The sequence below is a fragment of the Bos grunniens genome, chromosome 17 (genome assembly GCF_055505025.1).
Source record: "Bos grunniens cultivar Pamir isolate PY7600 chromosome 17, Bosgru_T2T1.0, whole genome shotgun sequence".
NCBI lineage: Eukaryota > Metazoa > Chordata > Mammalia > Artiodactyla > Bovidae > Bos > Bos grunniens.
The window spans coordinates 53,539,968-53,562,462 of NC_141181.1; the positions used below are offsets into that span (position 1 = coordinate 53,539,968).

The 22,495-nt window shown below is 53.2% G+C and overlaps 2 protein-coding genes across 8 annotated transcripts; both read right to left on the reverse strand.

The window, feature by feature from the left end:
• Positions 1 to 118: 118 nt before the first annotated feature.
• Positions 119 to 1,336, reverse strand: B3GNT4 (UDP-GlcNAc:betaGal beta-1,3-N-acetylglucosaminyltransferase 4). The gene has a single exon (XM_086347552.1). The coding sequence runs from the start codon at positions 1,334 to 1,336 to the stop codon at positions 263 to 265; it is 1,074 nt and encodes a 357-aa protein (XP_086203678.1). The 3' UTR covers positions 119 to 262.
• A 3,922-nt stretch (positions 1,337 to 5,258) lies between these two features.
• On the reverse strand, positions 5,259 to 20,624 carry LRRC43 (leucine rich repeat containing 43). Of its 7 annotated transcripts, none has more exons than XR_015144458.1 (13): positions 20,485 to 20,612; positions 18,926 to 19,186; positions 18,234 to 18,344; positions 16,561 to 16,700; positions 13,860 to 14,098; positions 12,792 to 12,979; positions 11,519 to 11,751; positions 11,203 to 11,394; positions 10,892 to 11,047; positions 10,613 to 10,801; positions 10,240 to 10,270; positions 10,080 to 10,124; positions 5,259 to 5,392 (listed from the first exon to the last, which is right to left on the reverse strand). XR_015144458.1 is itself a non-coding variant. In XM_086347545.1 (13 exons), exons 1-13 carry the CDS (start codon positions 20,575 to 20,577, stop codon positions 5,289 to 5,291), a joined length of 1,932 nt encoding a protein of 643 aa, XP_086203671.1. In that variant the 5' UTR covers positions 20,578 to 20,624; the 3' UTR covers positions 5,259 to 5,288. The 7 variants fall into 7 exon arrangements, 5 of the variants coding, with proteins under 5 accessions (XP_086203671.1, XP_086203673.1, XP_086203672.1 ...); XM_086347545.1 differs by having other exon boundaries at positions 11,203 to 11,344; positions 20,485 to 20,624; XR_015144459.1 differs by lacking the exon at positions 10,080 to 10,124.
• Between the last annotated feature and the right edge of the window lie 1,871 nt (positions 20,625 to 22,495).

The following is a 22,495-nucleotide window of genomic DNA, read 5'->3' on the forward strand; positions in this document are numbered from 1 at the left end:
CCTCCCCCTGCCCCAACTAGAGGAGCCCTAAGGGCTCCAGGAGTGCCCCGGCACCTCATGGCGTTCTGGCAGCATTTGCCATGTTTTGCCCCTTTAACACATACTGGTACAAGTTAGCCAGATTTCAGTATTTTAATCAAAGGTAGCAAGGTGTGGGAGGGGTTTACAAAAACAAAGTCAGTGTTCCCTGTAGCCTGTCAAGGGCCAGGTTGCAGGGTTCTTGATTTCTCATCATGATTGAAAAATTAAACAGTCCACTCGCTCAGCCCACCCCAGGAAGCTGGGACAAGGGGGCAGCTGCACACTTGAGCCCCTCGTCTATTACCAGTGACCACATGGTCCACATCTCCAGGGGATTGAGGCGGTGGACCAGAAGGAGCCCTCTGTACAGACAGGGATCTAGAGGGTTCAGGGGCCGCCGGATTCCGAAAGTCTTGAAGCCAGCGTGGTGCATGGGGCTCACCCCCAGCTTTCTCAAGCACATCCCCACAAAGACGTCATCAATGGGGAAGAGTTCAGCCTCTTCCACAGCCAACTGGAGGCGCTGCACGGTGGCTCTGGACATGACATACCCCCCACCCCCAGCATAGGGCGGGTAGTGGCGGGCCCTGTACATGGATGGTGGGATGAAATATTTGACCTTGGTGTTCCTGTTGGGCAGGGCCTGACGGATGACGTCCCCCACCAGGAGGTCCTGGGCTGGGTCCCAGCCATCCAGGAACTCCAGCACATTGGGGATATGGACAAAGACGTCATCATCTCCTTTTAGTATGAAATTGGCCTGGGGACAGGCAGCAGCCACCCAGCGCTGCAGGTGCAGCTCTTTGAGTGTCAGGTTGAAGAAGTCCTCAGCAAAGTCCCACTGCAGGATGTCATCAAACTCGCGGCTCTCGTAGGCCAGCAGCTGGGCTGGGGGAGCAGGCCCTGCCAACCCCAGAAGGAACACCAGCTTCAGCTGCCGGCCCTTAGCCCAGCTTCCCGCCCGGCCCCACGTGCTGCGGATGGCCGCGCGCCGCTCCACATGGCCGGGCTGCGACTTGATGGCCAGGAGCAGAAAGGTGTCCTCGGCACAGCCCGAAGGCTCCAGCAGGATGGAGAAGTTGCGGCAGTGGCGGTAGGTCAAGAAGAGGCGGTGACGGGTGGGCAGGAACAGGGAGGCATTAGCCACCGTGTGGTTGGGTAGACATGGGCTGCGCCGGAGCCCTGGGGGAGCCCAGAAGGGCTGTCGGGCCACGGGCCCCCCTGCTGGCTGGGCCTCCTTCTTCAGTAAGAACAGGCAGCTGAGCAGCAACACTGCAAGGCTGTACAGGACCAGCCACCCCACCTTGCGGAACATGGTGGTCCTGCAAGGAGAGCGCTGGTGAGCGGACGCAGTCCTGGCCCGGCCTCCACCTCGTCCATCCAAGAGCAACCCACCATCCTGCGTGCGTGCTAAGTCGCTCACTCATGTCCGATTCTCTGTGACCCCATGGACTGTAGCCCACCAGGCTCTGTCCATGGGATTCTCCAGGCAAGAATACTGGAGTGGGTTGCCATTTCCTCCTCCACGGGATCTTCCCAACCCAGGGATCGAACCTATGTCTCTTGCATCCCTGCTTCCCTGGTGGCTCAATGGTAGAGAATCCGCCTGCCAGTGCAGGAGATACGGGTTTGATCCCTGATCCAGGAAGATCCCTCATACTTCAGAGCAGCTAAGCCTGTGCACCACAACCACTGAGCCTCCAGCAACTAGGTCCTTCTGTTTTTTTCAGTGTGTCCTCTGGCTCTTTCCACAGCCCCTCCCATAGAACAGACCAAGCACACCAGCCGTGCCAGCGCTTGCTTCCCTTCTGCTGTCATTAGAGAACTTGGCTCAACTTTTTCTCCAAAAAGACTTGCAGCCACTTTAGATATATGAGACACCACAAGTGTTTTCAGTATTTCCCAAGAAACTCAAGTACCTAATGAGTTTCAGTGAAAATGACACAGCTTATTTCCAGAAAGAAACTCGAGAGTGCTCTGTTGATGGAAGACGCAGTCTCAGAGATGACAGCCCCAGACACTGTCCTTAGGGAGTCTGGTCCACTGGGGAGAACCACTGTAGGGCAGCAGCAGGTGACAGAGGCCACAGAACGCACCCTTCACACCTGCCCCAGGTAGCTTGGGTTTCCTGGGGAGTCAGTGAAATGGGGCTTTAGGAAAAACACAAAAACATGCACAGGAAGAGCGTGAAACAAATAGGGAAGCCATAGACTTGTATCAGGCTCCCCTGCAGACACCTCTCACCAGTTCCTACTGCTTACTGAGTTCCGGTTTTCTCTTAGCAAGTCTCCTGGTGATCCAAAGAGAAGGCTGAGAAATGGTAACTTAGCACAGTAACCTACCCACAGCTCACAGCAGCAAAGCCAGGCCTCAGTCTCCCTCCTCGTCACCTCCCTGCTATGTCCTGGACCAGCTAGCCATCACTTCGATCCAGTCTACCTGCATTAAGCTCATCCCTGTTGTCTCTGCTGCCACTCCCCCAAAAGCATCTCACAGCTGCCAGAACTGTGCTTTTGAACTGTGGTGTGGGAGAAGACTCTTGAGAGTCCCTTGGACTGCAAGGAGATCAAACCAGTCAATCCTAAAGGAAATCAGTCCTGAATATTCATTGGAAGGCTGAAGCTGAAACTCCAATACTTTGGCCACCTGATGCAAAGAACTAACTCACTGGAAAAGACCCGGATGCTGGGAAAAATTGAAGGCAGGAAGAGAAGGGGATGACAGAGGATGCGATGGTTGGATGGCATCACTGACTCGATGGACATGAGTTTAAGCAAGCTCCAGGAGCTGGTGATGGACAGGGAGGCCTGGTGTGCTGCAGTCCATGGGGTCACAAAGAGTCAGACACGACTGAGGGACTGAACTGAACTGACAGCTGCCAGGGCTGCTGTAGCAGGCAAAACTGGCAGGGTCACAGCTCTCACAGTCCAAGAAGCCAGTACAAACCTCAAAGTGTTGAAAAGAAATTAAAGCAGTGTGAGGGAATACAGTGACCCAGAAGGCTGTCTTAGCCAACAGTAGTTTAGAAGGACCTCCCTGAAAAAGAACACCTGAGCAAGAACTGAACAAAGTAAGGATCCAAACCACATAAAGGTGTGGGGGGAGGGGGAGACTTCCCTTGTGATTCAGTGGTTAAGAATCCACCTGCCAATGCAGGGGACATGGGTTCCATTCCTGGTCCGGGAAGATTCCACCTGCCGTGGGGCAGCTACACCCATATGCCTAGAGCCTGTGACCCACAACAAGAGAAGTCACTGCAATGAGAAGCCGGAGCACCACAACTAGAGTGGCCCCTGCTCACTGCAACCAGAGAAAGCAAGCGGGCAGCAACGAAGACCCAGTGCAGCCAGAAATAATTTTTTTATTAAAGATCTGGGGAGGAGGAGTGGGGAGAGGAGGGGAGAGCATGGCCTGGGCCGGAGGGAACAGTTGAGTGCAGAGCTCCTGACAGAGGACAGGAGGTGTGCAGTGTGGTTGGAGTGTAAAGGACAAGGAGGAAAGTGGTAGGTAGTGAAGCAGAAGCAAAAGCCTGAGGAAGGTCACATACAAGATCCATAGTGAAGTTCCCGGGAAAGATCTAGGGTTTTATTGTAAGCACTGCGGAGATCCCTTAGAGGATTTAGCAGAGAAGGTCACTACTGCTGATGCTTAGATGATGGTTTATGGAGGGGCAAGAATGGAAACACGAAAGTAGCTAGCAAACTCTTGCATTAGTCATTAAGGGAGCGCAGCTGAGACTAGGGTGGAGGCTGTGGGGCGCCTGAGGGCCAGATGGATTGCAGGCATAGAAAATGGCTTTCAGGTGTGGGAGATACACTGGCTGCGGGAGAGGACGCCGGGGGAAGGGGAGAGTGGGGGCAGATTGGTGGCGCCATTTACCGAGAAGGGCGCAAAGCCAGCAGTTTGGTTTTGACTTGTGCGTTTCAGAGGCGCTGTGGACCCGATTGCCCCTTTGCCCACAGCGCTCCCAGTGCGCCCAATTCCTCGGCGCTCCACTGCAGGAGCTAACCCCCAACTCCCCACCGCAAGGAGGGGCCGTTCCTCTGCTCCCCACTCCACTGCACTTACTGTGAATCCAATTCAGTACCTGCTAAACACAAGCCTCCCTCCATTCTGTGACCCGCCCCCTCCCCCTCCCCAAGCCTGGTCCTTCGGTGAGTGCACGCCTTACCCTCAAGTGGGTGCTGAGCCCTAAGGGTCTGATATTGCTTCTGGGATCCTCACTGGTCTCGGTAACCTGGTATGCTTCGATGAGGGCAAGGGTCAAGGGCTGGTTCATTCTCCACACGACAGTCCGTAAAGGACTGTTGTGGGGGCGCAAAGTCCCGCGGGGTCGCCAGAACAGGAACCAGAGCCCCGCGGTGGGCACCCCTCTCCCGGCTGGAGCACAGTCAGCAGCGCTGCACGACGGGGAATCCGGAGCAAGCGCCCCCAGGCTGCCCCCGGCCAAACCCCCAGGTCCGGCCATTCGGCATTCTTGCCCCAGTGGGGCGAACAGAAGCCGAGAGGTATCAGGAGACACCCCTCACCCCACCCCCGGCCCCGGCTCCGGCCCCGACGGTTCACTGGGGGCAGGAAGCGGCTCCCGCCGGGCAGGGCGACCACGACCTCAATGCAACCAGGTCGGTGCATTGCCCCTCCCGGGCATGGGCCCGGCACCCCTCTGCTCACACTGGGACAGGCCCCTCCCAGTAGAGGGGCTCCAGGCGACCCAGACCCGACACCCGTCCGCCCGCCCCTCGCCGACCTACCTGAGCCGTGACGCCGCCTGGGCACAGGCGAGGAGCTCGCGCAGCGGCACCAGGTGAGCACAGTTTGCTCTTCTGGGCTCGTGCGGAGGGCGGGGCTTCGCGGCGCCCGCCAGCGCTGGCCACGCCCGCGCACGGCTGCCTCCCCAGCCGCGGACGTCGGGCTTGGGGGCGAGGCTTCTGGAGGGCGGGGCCCCTCCCACCCCACGCACCTGCAGGCCAAGAGGTTCTCCCCGGCCAGGGACCCTCTTCCAGTTCCCGGCTCCTCCCCACCCCAGCTCCCCCGGCCAGCAACCCCCTCCTCCCCTCCCCGAGGACAACCCCTACCCCCCGACGCCGTTCCTCCCTGGCCAGCCCCCGCAACCCCGCTGCTAGCCTCCTGCTCCTCCCTAGCCAGGCATTCGGCGCTCCTCCTGGCCAGCACCCCCCTCCCAGACGCACGGCGGCGGCCGGACTGTCGCGGGGTCAGAACTGGACCGGCCGGACATCCACGGTGTCAGAACCACCTTTAATCCCGCCCTACATGACGAGCCCCCGGAGCGCCTCCTCGGTCGACCGCCACTGGATCAGCTGGATCTGGATCTCCACCGTCAGGGGCTCAGGCTGATAGTCATTTTCGTACACTGAAACCAAAAGATTTTACTTCTGAGGGAATATGAAAATGTGAATCCGGAGAGATGAGTGGGTTGGCGGTGCACGGCCGACCCGGGCGATTCCGTCCCCAAAATGCAAACCTGACCTGGGTCCCCAGGCCAGCACGGTTTCAGAATCGCCCTGGGGTCTTAACCGTAATAAGGCATAAATCACTTCTAATTAAGTCATTCAACAAGCTTCAATTTGAGTTACAAGATGAACTAGCTGCTTTTTCTTCAGACATCTTTTTCACTTGAAAGAAGGCTGACAAAATATGGTTATTTCTGCACTTTTTGGTGGGCCCAGTGGCTAGGACCCCACACTCCCAATGCAAGGGGCCGGGTCCATTCCTGGTCAGGGAACTAAATCCCACATGACCGGGAGCAGCCAAATAAATAAATATATATATATTTTAAATATGGTTATTTCAGCGTGAATATTTGGCAAATATTTTCTTAAAAACGAATGAAGCAAGCCTGGCACTCCAGGCAAAACATCTGAAAGCATTTGGATAAATACATTTGTAACATTTGCACTTTCAAGTAGAAAGTGCAAATACTTTGTAACATTGTATCTGCCACCATGAACTTAACAGTTTTCCAATACTGGAAGACTTTTCCAGTGATAGGTTTGAGGATAAAGAAGGCGATTTGGAGATAATGGATAAAGAAACACGTGAACAGCTGGAAAATATGCGTAACTCAGTGAACCAGTATTTCACAAAAAACAATGACCAGATGTTAGCAATTGTCCATGAGTAAGACAGATGTTCAAAATGCAGCGTTTGTTTTTTTTTTAAAAAGGCAATGTAGACTAATGAATTTAACATAACTTATTATGAAAAACTTCATTCATATAGATTGTTTCCATGTTGTAACAACCTTCTTTTAAAAACTACTGGTTGTCAAGCCTGATGTAATGTCAAAGAATATCCACAATTATTTTAAAGTCTATTAAGTTATTTCCATCTTTTCCAGTTGCATGTCCATGTGAGAATAGATTTTCTTCATATACTTTAACTACAGCAAACATCACACAGACTCACTGCAGAAGCACCTCTGCATATGTGGCTTCCTCAGTTAAGCCAGACATTAAAGAAATTAGCAAAAATGTAAAAAGTAAAAGCTTTCTTTGAGCTCATTTTAATCCCAGGGCTTAATGATAAAATTGCTTAAAATCAGTGATAAAGAGAAAACTTTTAAAGCTTAAAGAGAGAGGGCGAAAAAAGGACACATTATATAAGAGGAACAAATATGAAGATGACATCAGATTTATCATCAGAAAAAAAAAATGCAAACCAGAGGACAGTAGCAGAACAGTGGACATTAAACACTCAAATTTGAAAACTATCAACTTAAATTTCTCTCTTCCCTCCCCACTCTCCTTTGGGGGCTCCCACTCTGTGGATATGATTTCCTTTGAGTTTATGTCACTGATCACTAATGCTCTGTTCATTTTTTTTCCAGCCATTTTTCTCTCTGAGTTTAAGTCTGGGTAGTTTCTCCTGCTTCCAGTTAGTTTCCTCAGTCTTCCTTCTGCATTGTCTAATCTGCCATTAATCCCTCCGAGTACATTTTTCAAGTGATACTGTGGTTTTCATCTCTACAATTCTGATTTATCTTCCATGTCACTATGTAACATGGTCAATCTTTCCTCTAGCTTCTTGGCTATATGGAATATAATGATAAAGATGGATTTAATGTCCTTGTCTATGAATTCTATCATATATGTCATTGCTGAGTCAATTACAATTGATTCAATTTCATTATATACTGAATTGTCTTGCTTTTTTACATGCCTGGTAATTTCTCACTGGGTGGCAGACATTGTGAACTTACCTTGAGTGGCTGGCTACCTCACCTTGGCTTGGCTATTTCTGTATTCCTATCAATATCCTTAGGTTTTGTTTTAGGACACAGTTAAGTCTGACCCTTTCAGGTCTTGCTTTCCCTTCATGCTCAGAATCTGTAGTGTTTCCCAGAGTACTGGGCTCAACCCTTTTCTATCAACAAACTCATATCTTCATGGCTTTAAACACCATCTATAAGCTGATTCATTCATTCAATCGATGTGCTGGGAGCTGGAGATTGTTTGGCTTTAAAGAATACAAGCATAGCTCCTGCCCTAATAGAGCTTACTTGTGTGTACATACGTGTGTGTGTGTGTGTGTGTTAGTCACTCAGTCGTGTCCAACTCTTTGCGACCCCATGGACTCTTTGCGTCCACCTGGCTCCTCTATCCCTGGGTTCTCCAGGCAAGAATAGGGGAGTGAGTTGCCATGCCCTCCTCCAAGGAATCTTCCTAACCCAGGGATCGAACCCAGGTCTCCCACACTGCAGGCAGATTCTTTACCATCTGATCCACCAGGGAAGCCCAAGATCTCACACGCTGTGGGACAACTAAGCCCATGTGCTGTAAATGCTGAGCCCGCACCCTAGAACCCGTGCTCTGCAGCGAGAAGCCACTGCAGTGAGAAGCCCTCGCACTGCAACTAGAGAGCAGCCCCCATTCACCGCCCCTAGAGAAAGCCTGCGTGCCGCACGAAGACCCAGTGCAGCCATAAATAAATAAATTTAAAAAAAATTAAGCACCTACACAGATTCACATCTATGTAGGTATCATTGTGATACCTGTGATCATTGTGATTTCCTGTAAAGGAAAACACAGGATGCTGTGAAGAAGATAAAGGGCCTAACCCCAACCAGACGATCAGCTTCCCTGGAGAAGGGTCACTGAAGCTGACTGACCCAGGAAGCAGCAGTGGAGTGAGTGGGAAGAGTAAAAGTACTCTGAGTAGACTTCCCCCGTGCAGGCTAAGGAAACTGCAGTCGTTCTGAGTGAAGACCGCTAGGTGTTCTGACCAGGGCAGAGGAGATGGAGTCAGAGAAGAGGAGGCAGCTCAGCACACTGTCGACCATGGGGACTCTGGATGCACACCCAACTCAACTTCTCAACTTCACGTCCCCAAAGCTGAGCTCATCTTCTCCCCCCACCGCACCGGGCCCCAATCACTGCCAGGCAGAAGTCCTGCCTGCTCCTGCTCCCCAGTCACCAGGTTGGCCTGTTTCTTCTTCCTCATGGCTCTCTGCTCTGTCTTCTCCGCACCATCCCCACCACCCATTCCTAAGCCCAGGCTCTGATTCTTGCCTTAAGTGCTTCTTTTTTTTTTTTAAGGTGACTTTTTTTTTTCCAGCGAGAGAAAATTCTCATAAAATTCAGAACATTTAAACCATTTAAAAGCATACAGTTCGGTGACTTTTAGTAAATTTACAATGGTGTGCAACCATCACCACTAATTCCAGAACATTTTCATCACCCTAAATGGAAACCCATTAAGCAGTCACACCCCTTTCCCCTCCCCACTTCCAGGCAACCACTGATCTACTCTCTGTCTCTATGGGTTTGACTCATCTCAACATTTCATGTAAAATGGAATCATACACTACGCAGTCTTTTGTGTCTGGCTTCTTTCCCTTAGCACTGAGTTTTCAAGCTTTACCCATGGAGTTGGATGTGTCAGGGCTTCATTCCTTTTCATGATGGAATAATTATATGGGGACTTCCCTGGTCGTCCAGTGGCTAAGACAAGTCTGAGCTCTCAATGCAGGGGCCCCAGGTTCGATCCCTGGTCAGGGAACTGGATCCCACATGCCACAACTAAAAGGTCTCAAGTCCCACAGCTAAAGATCATGCATGCTACAACTAAAGAACTGGCTTGCCACAACTAAGACCGAGCACAGCAAATAATTTTTTTCTTTAAAAAGTCCCACTGTATGGGTCGGTCACATTTGGCTTATCCAGTTCATCCACTGATGGTCATCTGGGCTGTTTCCACACTGCCTGCTGCTCACAGCACTGCTGTGATCTTACCTAGACTTTTGCAGCACTCTCCCAACTGAGCAATGTCTTCCATCTCTCCCCGTAAGCCAAACAGTTCTAAAAATTAAATCTAAAACTTAACTATTTCAATGCTGCCACTGCCCACACAACAAGCCTGAGATCCTCATACAGCAAAGAAGAGCTAATGCCCTGCAGGAGCTTCCCAGGTAGGGCTCACATGGTAAAAGAACCTGCCTGCCAATGCAGGAGACATAAGACACCAGTTCAAACCCTGGATAGGGAAGATCCCTTGGAGGAGGGACAAGTATTCTTTCCTGGAGAATCCCCATGGACAGAGGAGCCTGCCTTGGGATGGCAAAGAGTCAGAGACGACTGAGCGACTTAGCATGCCATGCAGGAGCAAGACTACCGCTGAGCTGGAAGGACACTGGACCCCCCGAACCCGAGCCTCCCCTCCCCATTCCGTCCTGCCCCGCCCCGGGACGCCTGTCCTGCCCGGGTCCTGACCGAGGCAGGCCCCCATGCACAGGGCCACACAGAAGACTCAGGGCTTGGTCCTCAGGGTAGGTGTGGCCCTCCCATCAGCTGGAAGATACAACTCTCCATCCTCCCATCCCTTCAGTCCCCAGTCAGGCTGACCCCTCAGGGAGTCCTGCTATATTTGTGCCCTTCCCCAAACTCCTGTGTGGAAATCCCAGCCCCCCATGGTGATGCTGTTGGGAGGTAGGGCCTTCGGAAGGTGATTATGTCATGAGGGCGGGGGGTGGTTGGTGCTGGCCCCTCTCCCACCAGGTGAGGACCCAGGGGGAAGGTGCCAACCAGGCCGAGGGCCGTCACCTGGTGCTGCTGGCATCTTGGTCTTGGACTTCACCTCCAGAGCAGCTGGAAAGCAATGTCTGGTGTTCACTCGCCACCCGCCCTGGGGCAACTTACAGCAACCCTAACAGACTCGTCCTCGGCAAACCCTCCCTGCCCTCTGCCCCTCATCAGCACCTACCTTTTTTACCTTTCTTATTCTTCTTTGCATCCTGAGAGAGAGAACCACAGAGTAAGTTCCTCACTGGAGTGGGGGGGTACTGGGGGAGGGATGGGTCCAGACGCTAGCGGGTGAGAGCTCCCTGGTCAGGGTCCCTCTTAGACCAGGGAGGTGAGGCGGGGGTCTCCTCCGGAGGAGCTTCCCGGCCTGCCTGCTTGCCTGGCCCTTCGGACTCGAGAAGGCCACCCATCAGGCAGGTGACCCTTGTTGCATGCCCTGACCCCCACCCTCTTGTGGTTCTGCTGCTCTTCCCCATCCCCCCTCCCCCTCCATCCCCTCCCCACCATGACCAGGCATCTGTGGGCAGGGGAGGGGTGGGGGGGGGGCATTATACCCTGTTAAGTGTCAGCCGGTCAGCTTCCAAGGTCCGGATCACCCCAAAGTTGCACACGGTAGACACGAACGGCTCCCCCGCCAGCAGGGGCTCTAGCACCACCGGGCTGCTGCCCAGCACCCGCAGGATGGGCGGGTCCTGGCGCAGCTCCTTAGGAAGCTCCTTCTGCTTCTTGCTCCCCTTTTGTGCCTGTGGGGAGAGGCCAGGTGGGTGGACGGGGTGGGCAGGGGGCCGGGAGCATCCTCCCACCACCCAGGCCACCGCCCCACCTGGAGGTACCTTGGGGGGTTCTTTCTCCCCTTTGCCTGCCTTGTCTTTGCCCTTCTTGTCTTTCTTGTCTTTCTCCTTCTCCTTCTTGTCCTTCTCTCCTTTGCCCTTCTTAGCAGCCAAGGGACTGTCTGAGGAAGACGGCTGCTCCACAGGCCAGGAGAGAATCTAGGGGGTGGAGGCGGGGAGGGGGCTAGCCAGGATCTTTCTGGAAAAGCACAGAGACCCTGCCAATGGGGGAGTAGGGCTACAGATGCCCGACAGAGAAGCAGAGCACAGGAGACAGGGGCAGAGTATGAAGCCTGGAGAACGCTGGCGCCCACCTTCTCCTCCACGACGGTGACCACGGTCCCTGAGAGCAGGAAGGCCTTGAGCGGCACCAGGTCCTTCAGCGTGTGCTGCATCTCGTAGTTGCAGGGGATGACGTCAGACCAGGGCTTGGGGACTGTGCTGAAGAGCACGGTCCTTGGGAGCAGAGAGGCCACATGGTGGGGGGCTGTGCCATCCGGGGAGGGCTTTGAGAAGATCAGCAACACATGGGCACAGCCAGGGACAGAGGCCAGGAGGGATGGGGGCACAGAGAACGGTAAACATCCGGTGTGGTCTGGGCCAGGTCCCCAGCCACGTGAGCATCCTTACCCCGGGGATGGGCAGAGCCGGGGATCCAGGAGTGGCCGCAGTTTGGCCAGCTCTTCTGCAGAGTCTGTGGACCGTGGCAACGGCTCAGAAGCACCAGAGACAATGGACTCCTCCATCTCCCCCAACTCGGACAGGGAGGCCAGCCCTGATTCCAAGGACTCTTCTACGTCTTCGATGATTTCTTCCAGAATGTCCTCACCCAGCTGTTCCAAGCTGGAAGGGGGCTTGATGATCTGTCAAAGATGTGAAAATACATTCAAGACTGCCAGCCTCAGAGCGCACGCCCGACACGACACGCATACGGTGCGAATGGGCGCCTGTGCTTGATGGATGTGAAGCAAAGAAACGCATGGCCTTAGAGGGCAGGAAGTTAAAAACCAGCCAAGCAAACAAACTGAACAGCCAGTCTTGATTCTTCCGAAAGTTCTGTGTTAGGAGTAAAGACAGGGACTTTCCTGGATGTTCAGTGGCTAAGACTCCAAGCTCCCAACACAGAGGGCCTGGCTTCAATGCCTGGTCAGGGGACTAGATCCCACATGCCACAACTAAAGATCCTGCATGCCACAACAAAGACGGAAGATCCAACATTCTGCAACTAAGACCCGGCACAGACAAACAAATAAATGAGTAATAATAATAAAGAGTCAAAATAGTAACAATTTCTTCACACGTTAGGAAACCCTCGCATTTCTCCTAGTCAGATGACGCTGTTGAGTTTTCTTGTGATGGGAAGGGAGAGGGGAGGTACAGGGGGAGTTGGAGAGCAGGGTCGGGAGGCCAGCAGCCTAGTCCCGAGAATCTGGGCTGCTCCCTTGTTAGGTCCTTTGCTTCTGTTTCAGGGGGGATTAGGAAGGGGTGAGCAGGACTGAGAGTCACTCCAGCTTCAAGGGGCTTCCCAGGTGGTGCTAGTGGTAAAGAACCCACTTGCCAATACAGGAGACTTAAGAGATGTGGCTTCGATCCCTGGGTCAGGAAGATCCCCTGGAGGAGGAGACAGCAACCCACTCCAGTATCCTTGCTTGGACAATCCCAGGGATGGAGGAGCCCGGAGGCTACAGTCCAGGGGATCGCAAAGAGTTGGACACGACTGAAGTGACTGAGCACACCAGCAACACCAGCTTCAAGAAAGGGGCTGAGCAGAAGCTGCCTTCCTGTTCAGAGGAGGGTATGAATTGGAAAGGCCCATGTCAAGGGGTTTCCTGGTTTCCCTAAAGCCATCCTGTCTGCACAGGGGATCCTGAGAACCCAAGGGCAGAGCTGCCCAGGCACCCACCTCGGCCAGGACGCCACCGTATTGGCTTCCTTCGCCTTCTTCATCTTCTACAAAATCGTACGTCACATAGTAATTGTAAGTGATGAAAGGGCCTTGGGGCCCTGGTTCTGGGTCCAAGACCGAGGAGTCCAGCACCCCTCGGAGGTTTCCAACAGTCACCAATAACTGTGCCTCGGGCGCCAGGAGATCTGCAGGAGGGAACAGGCAGGGGTGAGGGGAACTGAGGGATGAGATGGACAGACAGAGAGCAAAGGAGGGCGGGTGAGCACGCCTCCTGCCTCCTGCTCTGAGCCGGGCTGAGCCTCACTTTGCAGACTTGGGTTCATGTCCCAGCTCTGCCAAGTTCAACACGCAGGGAACTGGGGTAAGTCTCAGGGGCTTCCCTGGTGGCTCGGACAGTAAAACATCCACCTGCAATGTGGGAGACCCGGGTTCAATCCCTGAGTCAGGAAGATCCCCTGGAGACGGGAATGGCTACCCACTCCAGTATCCTTGCCTGGATAAGTCCAAGGACAGATGTTACAGTCCATGGGGTCACAAAGAGTCAAGACACGACTGAGTGACTGACACTTTCACTTTCCTTCGGGCAAGACACCCCTCTTCAGCCTTGTTTTCCTGATCCGTATAATGGAAATGGCAGGAGCTGCTTTGCAGGATGCTTGCAGGTGGAGGCTATGTGACTTTAGCCGGTGCCTGACACGCAGAGGGCGGAGCTATTACTACCCTGTTTCATCACCCTGACCTTGAGGAGACTCTGGTACAGCCACAAGGGGTGATCTCAAGTCACCAGCAAGCCAAGAAGCTGATTTAAAGAATGTTTCCCATTTGTCTCGCAAGGAAGGGAGGGGACCGCAATGGTCCCAACCCCCTACCATTTCTGTCCCCAAATCTCAATCACGTGGATCAAAATCTGGGCGAGAACTCTGCCCAAGAAAGTGAGTTACACCTGACCAAGGTCTGAGTCAGCCGAGTTGGGTGACAAACAAGACATGTACACCCAGTAGGGTGGTGGGTAGGCCGGGGGGGCCCTCAACAGTTCCCCCAAGCCCTGCGCCTTGGCCCCCTCACCCTCGCTGCGGCTGAGCCCCCGGAAGAGATGCTTCTCGCTGGATGCCACGGTGATGTCGTCCAGCACGCAGAGCCTGGCCAGGCTGTCGATGGTGAAGCCCCGGTAGTGGGGCACCAGGGCCAGTGGATTGCCCTGGAGGAGCAGCAGCCTCAGGTGCTTCAGTGTCTGCAGGCCGGCCACCATGTTCTGTAGGTCCGTCAGGTTGTTGAAGCTCAGGTCCAGGGAGACGAGGTTGGGCCTGAAAGGCGAGCGGCACGGCCCAGGAGCACAAGGCCAGGTGAGCAGAGCGGTGGGGACAGGCAGCCGTGGTCGTGTCACTGTGCCTGCATCTGCCAGCACCCCCGGCACCCCGAGTCCCGGCTGGACAAGGCCCGGTGCTGAGGGCGGGATGGGAGACTGTGGCCTCCCTGACACTCAGGCCTCAGGCTGCTGTTGACCCGAGTTAGCCCCCTGTCTGGATGGAGCCCCCGTTTCCCCCGACCCTCTGGCTCTTGCTGTGCACAGAGGTGGCCGTCACATCCTGCTTCCACTCAACTTGTATGTGTATAGACCTCTTCTCAGCTAACCATCTGGCTATCTCCCATACATCTAGAAGGTTCTCAGCAGAGACAGAGAGACTGGTGAGGAAGGTGGAGGCAGGCCTCTGTATGGAGGGGCCGTGGGGGTGGGGTAGGAGAGCCCGACAAACAGGGGGGCCTGGGAAGAGGGGGTGTGAGCCTTGAAGGGTCTGGAAGCTGGAAGAAGTGCCCCAGGGTCAGACCAGGCCACGACTGTGGGAAGCAGTCTGATTTGTTCCTTTTATTTTATTTAAATATTTACTTATTTATTTGACTGCACCAGGTCTCGGTCCTGGATGTGGAATCTAGTTCCCTGACCAGGAATCAAACCCAGGCCCCCTGCTTTGGGAGCACGGAGTCTCAGCCACTGGACTGCCAGGGAAGTCCCTGGTTTGTTTCTTGGGGCACGTAGGTGAAGAAGAGCCAGCCACTAGGGACAGAGGCGGCGCCCGCACATCCCACCCGGTGGCGGGCCTCCCTACTGTGCAAACCAGAAAGTGAACGGATTCCAGCTCTGAGAGCAGAGGCAACAAATACAGTTCACAAGGGGACACCTCATCAGCACAATCCCGCCATCACACGTGACCATCTCCCAGCCGCACCTGCCCTTCTTCCCTCCTCTCATCCTGCCCTAATGTTGACCAGCCAGTCACAGAAATACCCGAGAAGAACACTTCGTTTGGACCGGCACACAGATTTTGCCCAGTACCAGCCTCCTTCAGGAGAACTGGTGGAAGCATCAGAAAGATGGATTCGCAGGACAAGTACCCTCCTTTTAAATTCAAAACAGCAAAAGATGGAGCTTTCACACATACATGTTTCTATGAAATCCACACTCAGCATCAAGCAGGCGACGTTATCATAAGCCTGTTTTCCAAATCAAAGACCAGAACACTTAAGGAGGTCCCTGGAGGTCCAGTGGTTAAGACTCCGCGCTTCCACAGCAGGGAGTGTGGGTTTGGTCCCTGGTTGGGGAACTAAGATCCTACATGCCATGTGGCCAAAAATTTTAAATGAATAAATTAATAAAAAATAACCAGAACGCTTAGAACTCTGGCAGAGTTCTGAACTCAGCTGTCACACACAGCCCAAAGCGTGTGTTCTCTTCCTGTGCCTCGGCAGCTTCCCTGACGACAGAGGAAGTGGAAGTCAGGGATTGGAATTGTGCATGGTTGAGGTTCTGCAGAGGCAGCTTTGCCAAGATAAAGAGGAGGAAGGAGGAAATTAGGGTCAGAGACAGGCCTTCCATGAGCACGTTCCCAGGCCACCTGGGAAAGCTGCCCTGCTCCTCGAGGCCTTCCTGGGCTGTGAGGAAAGAACTGTCATGAACCTCAGCCCAGGGAGGTCTGCCCGGGATGCTGAGCCCCGGGAATCCTCACAGGGGCTTTGACAGGCCTCTCTGGCCCAGCTTCCTCTGAGGGAGGGTCTTTTTTTCTTTTTTAATGTGGATCATTTTTAAAGTCTTTATTGAATATGTTACAATGTTATTTCTGTTTCATGTTTTAGGGGTTATCAGCCCCAAGGCATGTGGAATCTTAGCTCCCTGACCAGGAATCGAACCTACGACGCCCTGCACTGGAAGGCAAAGTTCTAACCACTGGACTGCTGGGGAAGTCCCTCCTCTGATAGGCTTTCATGGGTGGTGTCTGCTGCCCTCAGATGACTCAGACTGACCACTGCTCACCCACCAAGGAGACAAAGCCAAAGCAGACTTGTCTATAGGGCAGTGGTTCTCAGGTGGGGGTAGCTTTGCCCCCCAGTGGCCATGTGGCACTTTGGGTTGTCACAGCGGGTCTGGGGTGGATGCTCCTGGCCTCTGATGGGTGGAGGCCAGGGAGATGCAGGACGGCCCTCGGAACCAAGAATTCACTGGCCCGAACAACAGCAAGAGGAATCCTGAATTGGAAGCACGTCCTCAAAGCAAAAGGTCCGCTCACTCTCATTGGCTCTTGGTGCCCTCCCCTGGGCCTCAGTGGGATTTCTGGTTTATGACGTCAGAGGAAAAAACCCTAGGTCTGGACTTAGCAGCCAACCAGGAGTTATTACAGAAAAGAGCAAAGCTGAGTTCTCCAAGTCTCCAGCTTAGAGGGGCCCCAAAGCTCAGCCCCCTCCTCCCTCTTCCCCCGGGGGGCTCCCGAGTTACCAGTGGTCGCTGGTGACGTGCAGACTCTCCAGGGGGCCCAGGAGCTTGTTGTGGCCCAGCCCCAAGTGCTGGAGGCGCGGGGGTGGGTGGTGGCACAGACACTCCATGCTGGCTATCTTGTTGCCGTACAGCTCCAGGACCTGAGACGAGCGGACAGACAGCCCGGGAGCCCAGGTAGAACAGAGTCCGCCCCCTCCTTCAGCCCTGGGCAACTTAGGAGGGGAGCTGCGAAGTACTCAGGCCTTGTCTCTCTCTGCCCACCTGGACTCTCTCCTAAGGATCCAGGAAGAAGGACTTCCCTGGTGGTCCAGTGGCTAAGACTCCACACTCTCAGTGCAGGGGGTCCAGGTTCAATTCCTGGTCAGGGAACTAGATCCCATATGCTGCTGCTAAGACCCAGTGCAGCCAAGTAAATAAATATTTAAAAATAAAGTAAAAAAAATAATAATAAAATAAAGTAAATACAGCCTTTGGGTTGGTGATTTTTAAAAAAGGGTTCGGGAAGAAAATATTCCTGCAGTAGCTGTCAGAAAGCTTCTTTTCCTTTTGCAAAGGAAACTTTAAAATATGGAGTGGAGCTGATGTCGGAGAGGGTGAGAGGGAACATCTGTAATATTTTGGCAACTTCCCAATCCATGGCAGTTGTCCCTGGGAAAGCCAAAGTGCCCCTGGACCAAAGAAATAAGCCCAAAGATAACAGATTCTTGTGTTTCTCCTCCCAGGCCTTCCTCATTTTCTTCTTGAGCCCGGCACTGAGACATACAGCGGAGCCTCTTCTGCCATCAAATTTACTAGTCCCGGCATTTAATTTAAAATTGAGACCATTTTGATACACTCAGCTGAAGACTCATAATATTGTCTGGCCTACCATTTTTTCATTGTGGTTTTGTATATATTAAAACATAATTTGTGATTTCAACCCTTTTTAAGTGGACAATTTAGCAGCTTTAAGTACACTCACTCAGGGTACATCCGTCATCATCACTGTCCATTTCATCGCCCCACACAGAAACTCGACCCACTGAACGTCTCCCCAGTCACTCCCCTGCTCCCCCTGTATCCTCTAATGTACTTTCTGTCTCTCTGGATTTGCCTCTTCTACGGATTTCATGTAATCATCTAATACGTGGCTTTTTGTGTCCGACCCCTTTATTCAGCATCACGTTTTCAAGATCATCCACGTTGTTCATTTCATTTTTTTTTTCTTGCCACACTGTGTGGCATGAGGGATCTTAGTTCCCCAACCAGGGATAGATCCCATGCCCCCTTAGGTGGGTGGAAGCAAGGAGTCTTACACACTGGACTGCCAGGGAAGTCCCTGTCATGCCTTTTCATGACTGTGTAGACAGACCACATTTTGCTGCTCCATTCATCTGCTGATAACACACAGGCTGTCTTCACCGTTTGGCAACTGTGAACAGTGAACACTAGCGTACAAGAATCTGAGTCCCTGCCTTTGAGGCTTTGGGGTGTATACCTAGGAAGGGAATTTCTGGGCCACATGGAAATCCTGTGTTTCACTTTTTAAGGGATCTGGCCAACCTTTCAAAAGCCTTGGACCCACCCTTAGCATAAGACATGATGGTCAAATCTCTTGGGGAGTGGGCAAGGAAGTGCAGGGTCTCTGGGCAGCTCTGGCTCCAAGACCCAGAATGGAACCTGGGCTCCTTTACCTTGAGAGTTGGGGGCAGGTTGGTGGTGTCAATCTCCTTGATTTGATTAGCACTCAGCACCAACTCTTCAAGCTTCACAAATTTCAGGAGCTCTTTGTCCACCAGGCTTACCTGGAAAGGAGGAAAGGGATATTGGAGCTGCAGTGGCCGGGGTGGCCCTGGAATCTACTAGAGGACAGCAACGGTGGGTCCAGCCTCAGAGAGTGACCACCCCACACCCCAACCCCCTTCCTCTCCTGTGCGCCTTTCCTGCAGCTTTCTGCCAGGGCCTGCAGAGGCCTCTCACCTCTCAAGCCTCACCCTTCCTCTGACACCCTTCCAGCTTCCCTGTCTTGTGTCCCTTGCTGGACTGTCAGCTCCCGAGGGCAGGAATCAGAGCCATGGTGAACCCTGTGGTCTTAAAGGACCACTCTAGTTTACATCCCACAGGGTCAGGCCAGAAACTTCAGGGGCCTGTCTGTGAATCCTCAGTTGACTTTGGCTCCAAGGACATTACGGGCCACCCTGGCTGGGCCTCCCTTCTCTGGGGCAACAAACTAGGCAAGTTTGCTGGGCTTGGTAGCCCTGCTCTGTGGACAAGCTGGTGAGATTAACCAGGAGGAGGGCAGAGCTAGGTCTTACCACCCGGTCCCGTAAGGGAAATGGCTCCCCTCTCATCATCCCTGTACTTGAGGCTCACTCCCAGCACTCACATCCTTGTCCACCACCCGGAGCGACCTGAAGTAGGTGTAGAAGAAGCTGTCTTTGAGCATCAGTGGATTCTGGATGGCCAGCTCTTTCAGGAAAAGGTCCTCTGCACTTGAGCCCTCCACCAGAGCCCAGGGTGAGTGGGCGCTGCGGACTAAGCCCAGCAGATCCTCTACAGTCTCCTCCCCAGGGCTCAGGGACTTCTCCTCTCTGGGGATCAGCTCCCGCCATACTCGGCTAGTTTGAGGAAGAAATCGTGACTTATTCTGCAGTAAGGGGTGGGGGAGGGGAGGAACAGAATTTCTCTCTTTATGACTCACCCCCTCTCAAGGATTCAAAACTCCCAAAATGGAATAGACTATAAGACAGGACGAGCAGGGTGAGCTTAGAAACCAGGAGGTGTGAAAGGCAATCTGTGGGAGGTACTTAGCCAAGGAAAGGTTTCCGAAGCAGAGGTGGCAAAGGCTGAACATTTGGCCCTTTAGATGCCATAAGTGGAGGATGAAATGTTTTGGTCCTTGAGTTTACTGTCTTCCACCCCTTCGTCTTGAAAGGCGTCTGTCTATGAAGCCCCAAAGCACAGCACAATGCCAGGCACACAGTAGGGGCCCAGTCAATGTTCATCAAACAAGTTAATTAGTTCCTTGATTAGCATCTCGGTTTTCTCTTCTGTGAAAATGGGGACCAGCCCGACAAGGGAATGTGGGGTCCCAGCTTCCCACTAGTCAATCCTAAAGGAAATCAGCCCTGAATATTCACTGGAAGGACTGATGCTGAAGCTGAAGCTCCAGTACTTTGGCCACCTAATGCAAAGAGCTGACTCATTGGAAAAGACCCTGATGCTGAGAAAGACTGAGGGCAGGAGAAGAAGGGGATGACAAGATGAGATGGTTGGATGGCATCACCGACTTATTGGACATGAGTGTGAGCAAACTCTGGGAGAGAGTGAAGGACAGGGAAGCCTGGTGTGCTGCAGTCCATGGGGTCTCAAAGAGTTGGACAGGAACACCAAAAGGCCTCCCACCAAGCCCATGGGAACCATTCAGGACTCAGGACTTCCTGGCACACTTGAGAAGCCCCTGGTTCTGAAGGTCATGCTCCTCCTGCACTTAGCTGGTGAGGACAGCCCCTTTGGCCACATCGCAGCAGGGTCCTAACTGTACACCTGCTCTCAGGACGATATTTCACCCCTAAAGGAGGCTGGTGTCTTTAAGAGAGCCTGCCCCGGGGTCCCGCTCTGCTAGAGGCGGGGTCCCTGCCTTCTACCGGGTCAGTGCCCACAGGTGGGGGCCTATCTCGTCCTCTCCTGCAGCGTCCCTGTTCCCACAGTCCACCCCATCACCACCCCCAGGTCAGGACGCTCCCTAAACGCCCCGATCCAAACATCCTCTCCAGGCTTCTCCTTATCGACCAACTCCTGGGGCTGGTGGCGCCCTCAGCACCCAGAGCCAGCCCTTCCCCAGCCCCGCTCTGCATCCCTGGGCCCTGGCCTGGCCCCTGGTCGGTCCCCTCCGTTTCCCAGACCCCCGAGCACCTCCCCCGGCCGCCCCGCCAGCGCCCGCACCCAGCTGCCGGTGCCGCACGGGAACTCGTGCAGACACAATTGTCGCAGGTGCTCCCGGACCGCGGCGCTCAAGGTCCGGGTCTCCGGCTCCATGCTCGCGCGTTCGCCGAGCCAGCTGGTTGCTAGGCACCCGCCGGGACGCTCCAGGCGGCGGAGGCGCGGTTGCGCAGGCGCTCCTGGAACCCACTACTCTCGCTTGCGGACACTTTTCCCTCAGCCAGAAATCAGAGACCCAACTGCACCGGGTTAGCAATACTCTTCCCACCACCGCCTGGGGGTGATTACTGTGGTGGCCCCTGCAGGTATTGAGCGCTTCCCAGCTGCTAATCTGTTTCTTCTCTGGAGCACCTCGGAATAAAGTATGAATTCTTATCCCCCTTTGGCAAAACTGGGGAGGAGAAATGAATCCAAGGACAAACAGTCCTCTCTAATCAGTGGATTCCAAGGTGGATCTGTTTAATCCCTGCGTCAGAAGTTTTAACCACTGTCCACCCAAACAACAGATTTATCACCAAGGCCCCGTTTTAGACGGGTCCAATCTCATTCATCTTTCCATCCTCAGTATCTAGCCCACTGCCCGGCTGGCAACAGACTCCTGGGCACCGGTTTGTGAAATTAACAGGATAAGATGATGGGAGTGGGGCCTTACCTGGTGGTCCAGTGGCTAAGATTCCACAGTCCTAATGCAGGGGGCCTATGTTCCATTCCAGATCAGGGAACTAGATCCCTGCCCTCCACCCTGGGTCAATGCCCACAGGCCATATGCTGCAGCTAAGAGTTCACATGCTGCAACTCAAAAGATCCTACATGCTGCAACTAAGACCTGGTGCAGCCAAATAAATAAAAATAAATATATAAAAAGAGATGGTTCTGATTCCTATAATTTGAAAATGCAACATCTTGACTGAGATCTAATGTATGTAACTAAAATTCACCTGTTTAAAGTGCACAATTCTTAAGTATATTCATCAGTATTCATTCAGTTCAGTCGCTCAGTCGTGTCCGACTCTTTGCAACCCCATGAATTGCAGCATGCCAGGCCTCCTTGTCCATCACCAACTCCCGGGGTTCATTCAAACTCACGTCCATCGAGTCGGTGATGCCATCCAGCCATCTCATCCTCTGTCATCCCCTTCTCCTCCTGCCCCCAATCCCTCCCAGCATCAGAGTCTTTTCCAATGAGTCAACTCTTTGCATGAGGTGGCCAAAGTACTGAAGTTTCAGCTTTAGCATCATTCCTTCCAAAGAACACCCAGGACTGATCTCCTTTAGAATGGACTGGTTGGATCTCCTTGCAGTCCAAGGAACTCAAGAGTCTTCTCCAACACCACAGTTCAAAAGCATCAATTGTTCGGTGCTCAGCCTTCTTCACAGTCCAACTCTCACATCCATACATGACCACTGGAAAAACCATAGCCTTGACTAGACGGACCTTTGTTGGCAAAGTAACATCTCTGCTTTTGAATATGCTATCTAGGTTGGTCATAACTTTCCTTCCAAGGAGTAAGCATCTTTTAATTTCATGGCTGCAATCACCATCTGCAGTGATTTTGGAGCCCCCCAAAATAAAGTCTGACACTGTTTCCACTGTTTCCCCATCTATTTCCCATGAAGTGATGGGACCGGATGCCATGATCTTAGTTTATAGTGCCACTATATCCATAGTGCAGCTCCCACTGTAATCTAATTTTAAACTTTTTCTTCATTGTTGGGGGCCAGAGTGAGGTACTCCGCCCATGGCAAAGGTCATGAGGAAGGAGGCTTGACATACGCAAAGGTGGGATCAAGCCTCAGGAGTCCCCCTGGAAATCCCCATAACCAGAGCCTGCCTACTTTACTACTTTGTGCTCACCTACACCTCTGACTTTACGGGGGGCTGTCCCCCACCACCTCTTTTGGAGAAGGAATTAACTTAGAGCTCCAGTTAATAATAATTCCTGGGCGTGATAGGAGTGTTTCAACCTACAAACTCCTCTGAAGGTTCTCTAGCCTGCCTGACAGGCTTGTCCGG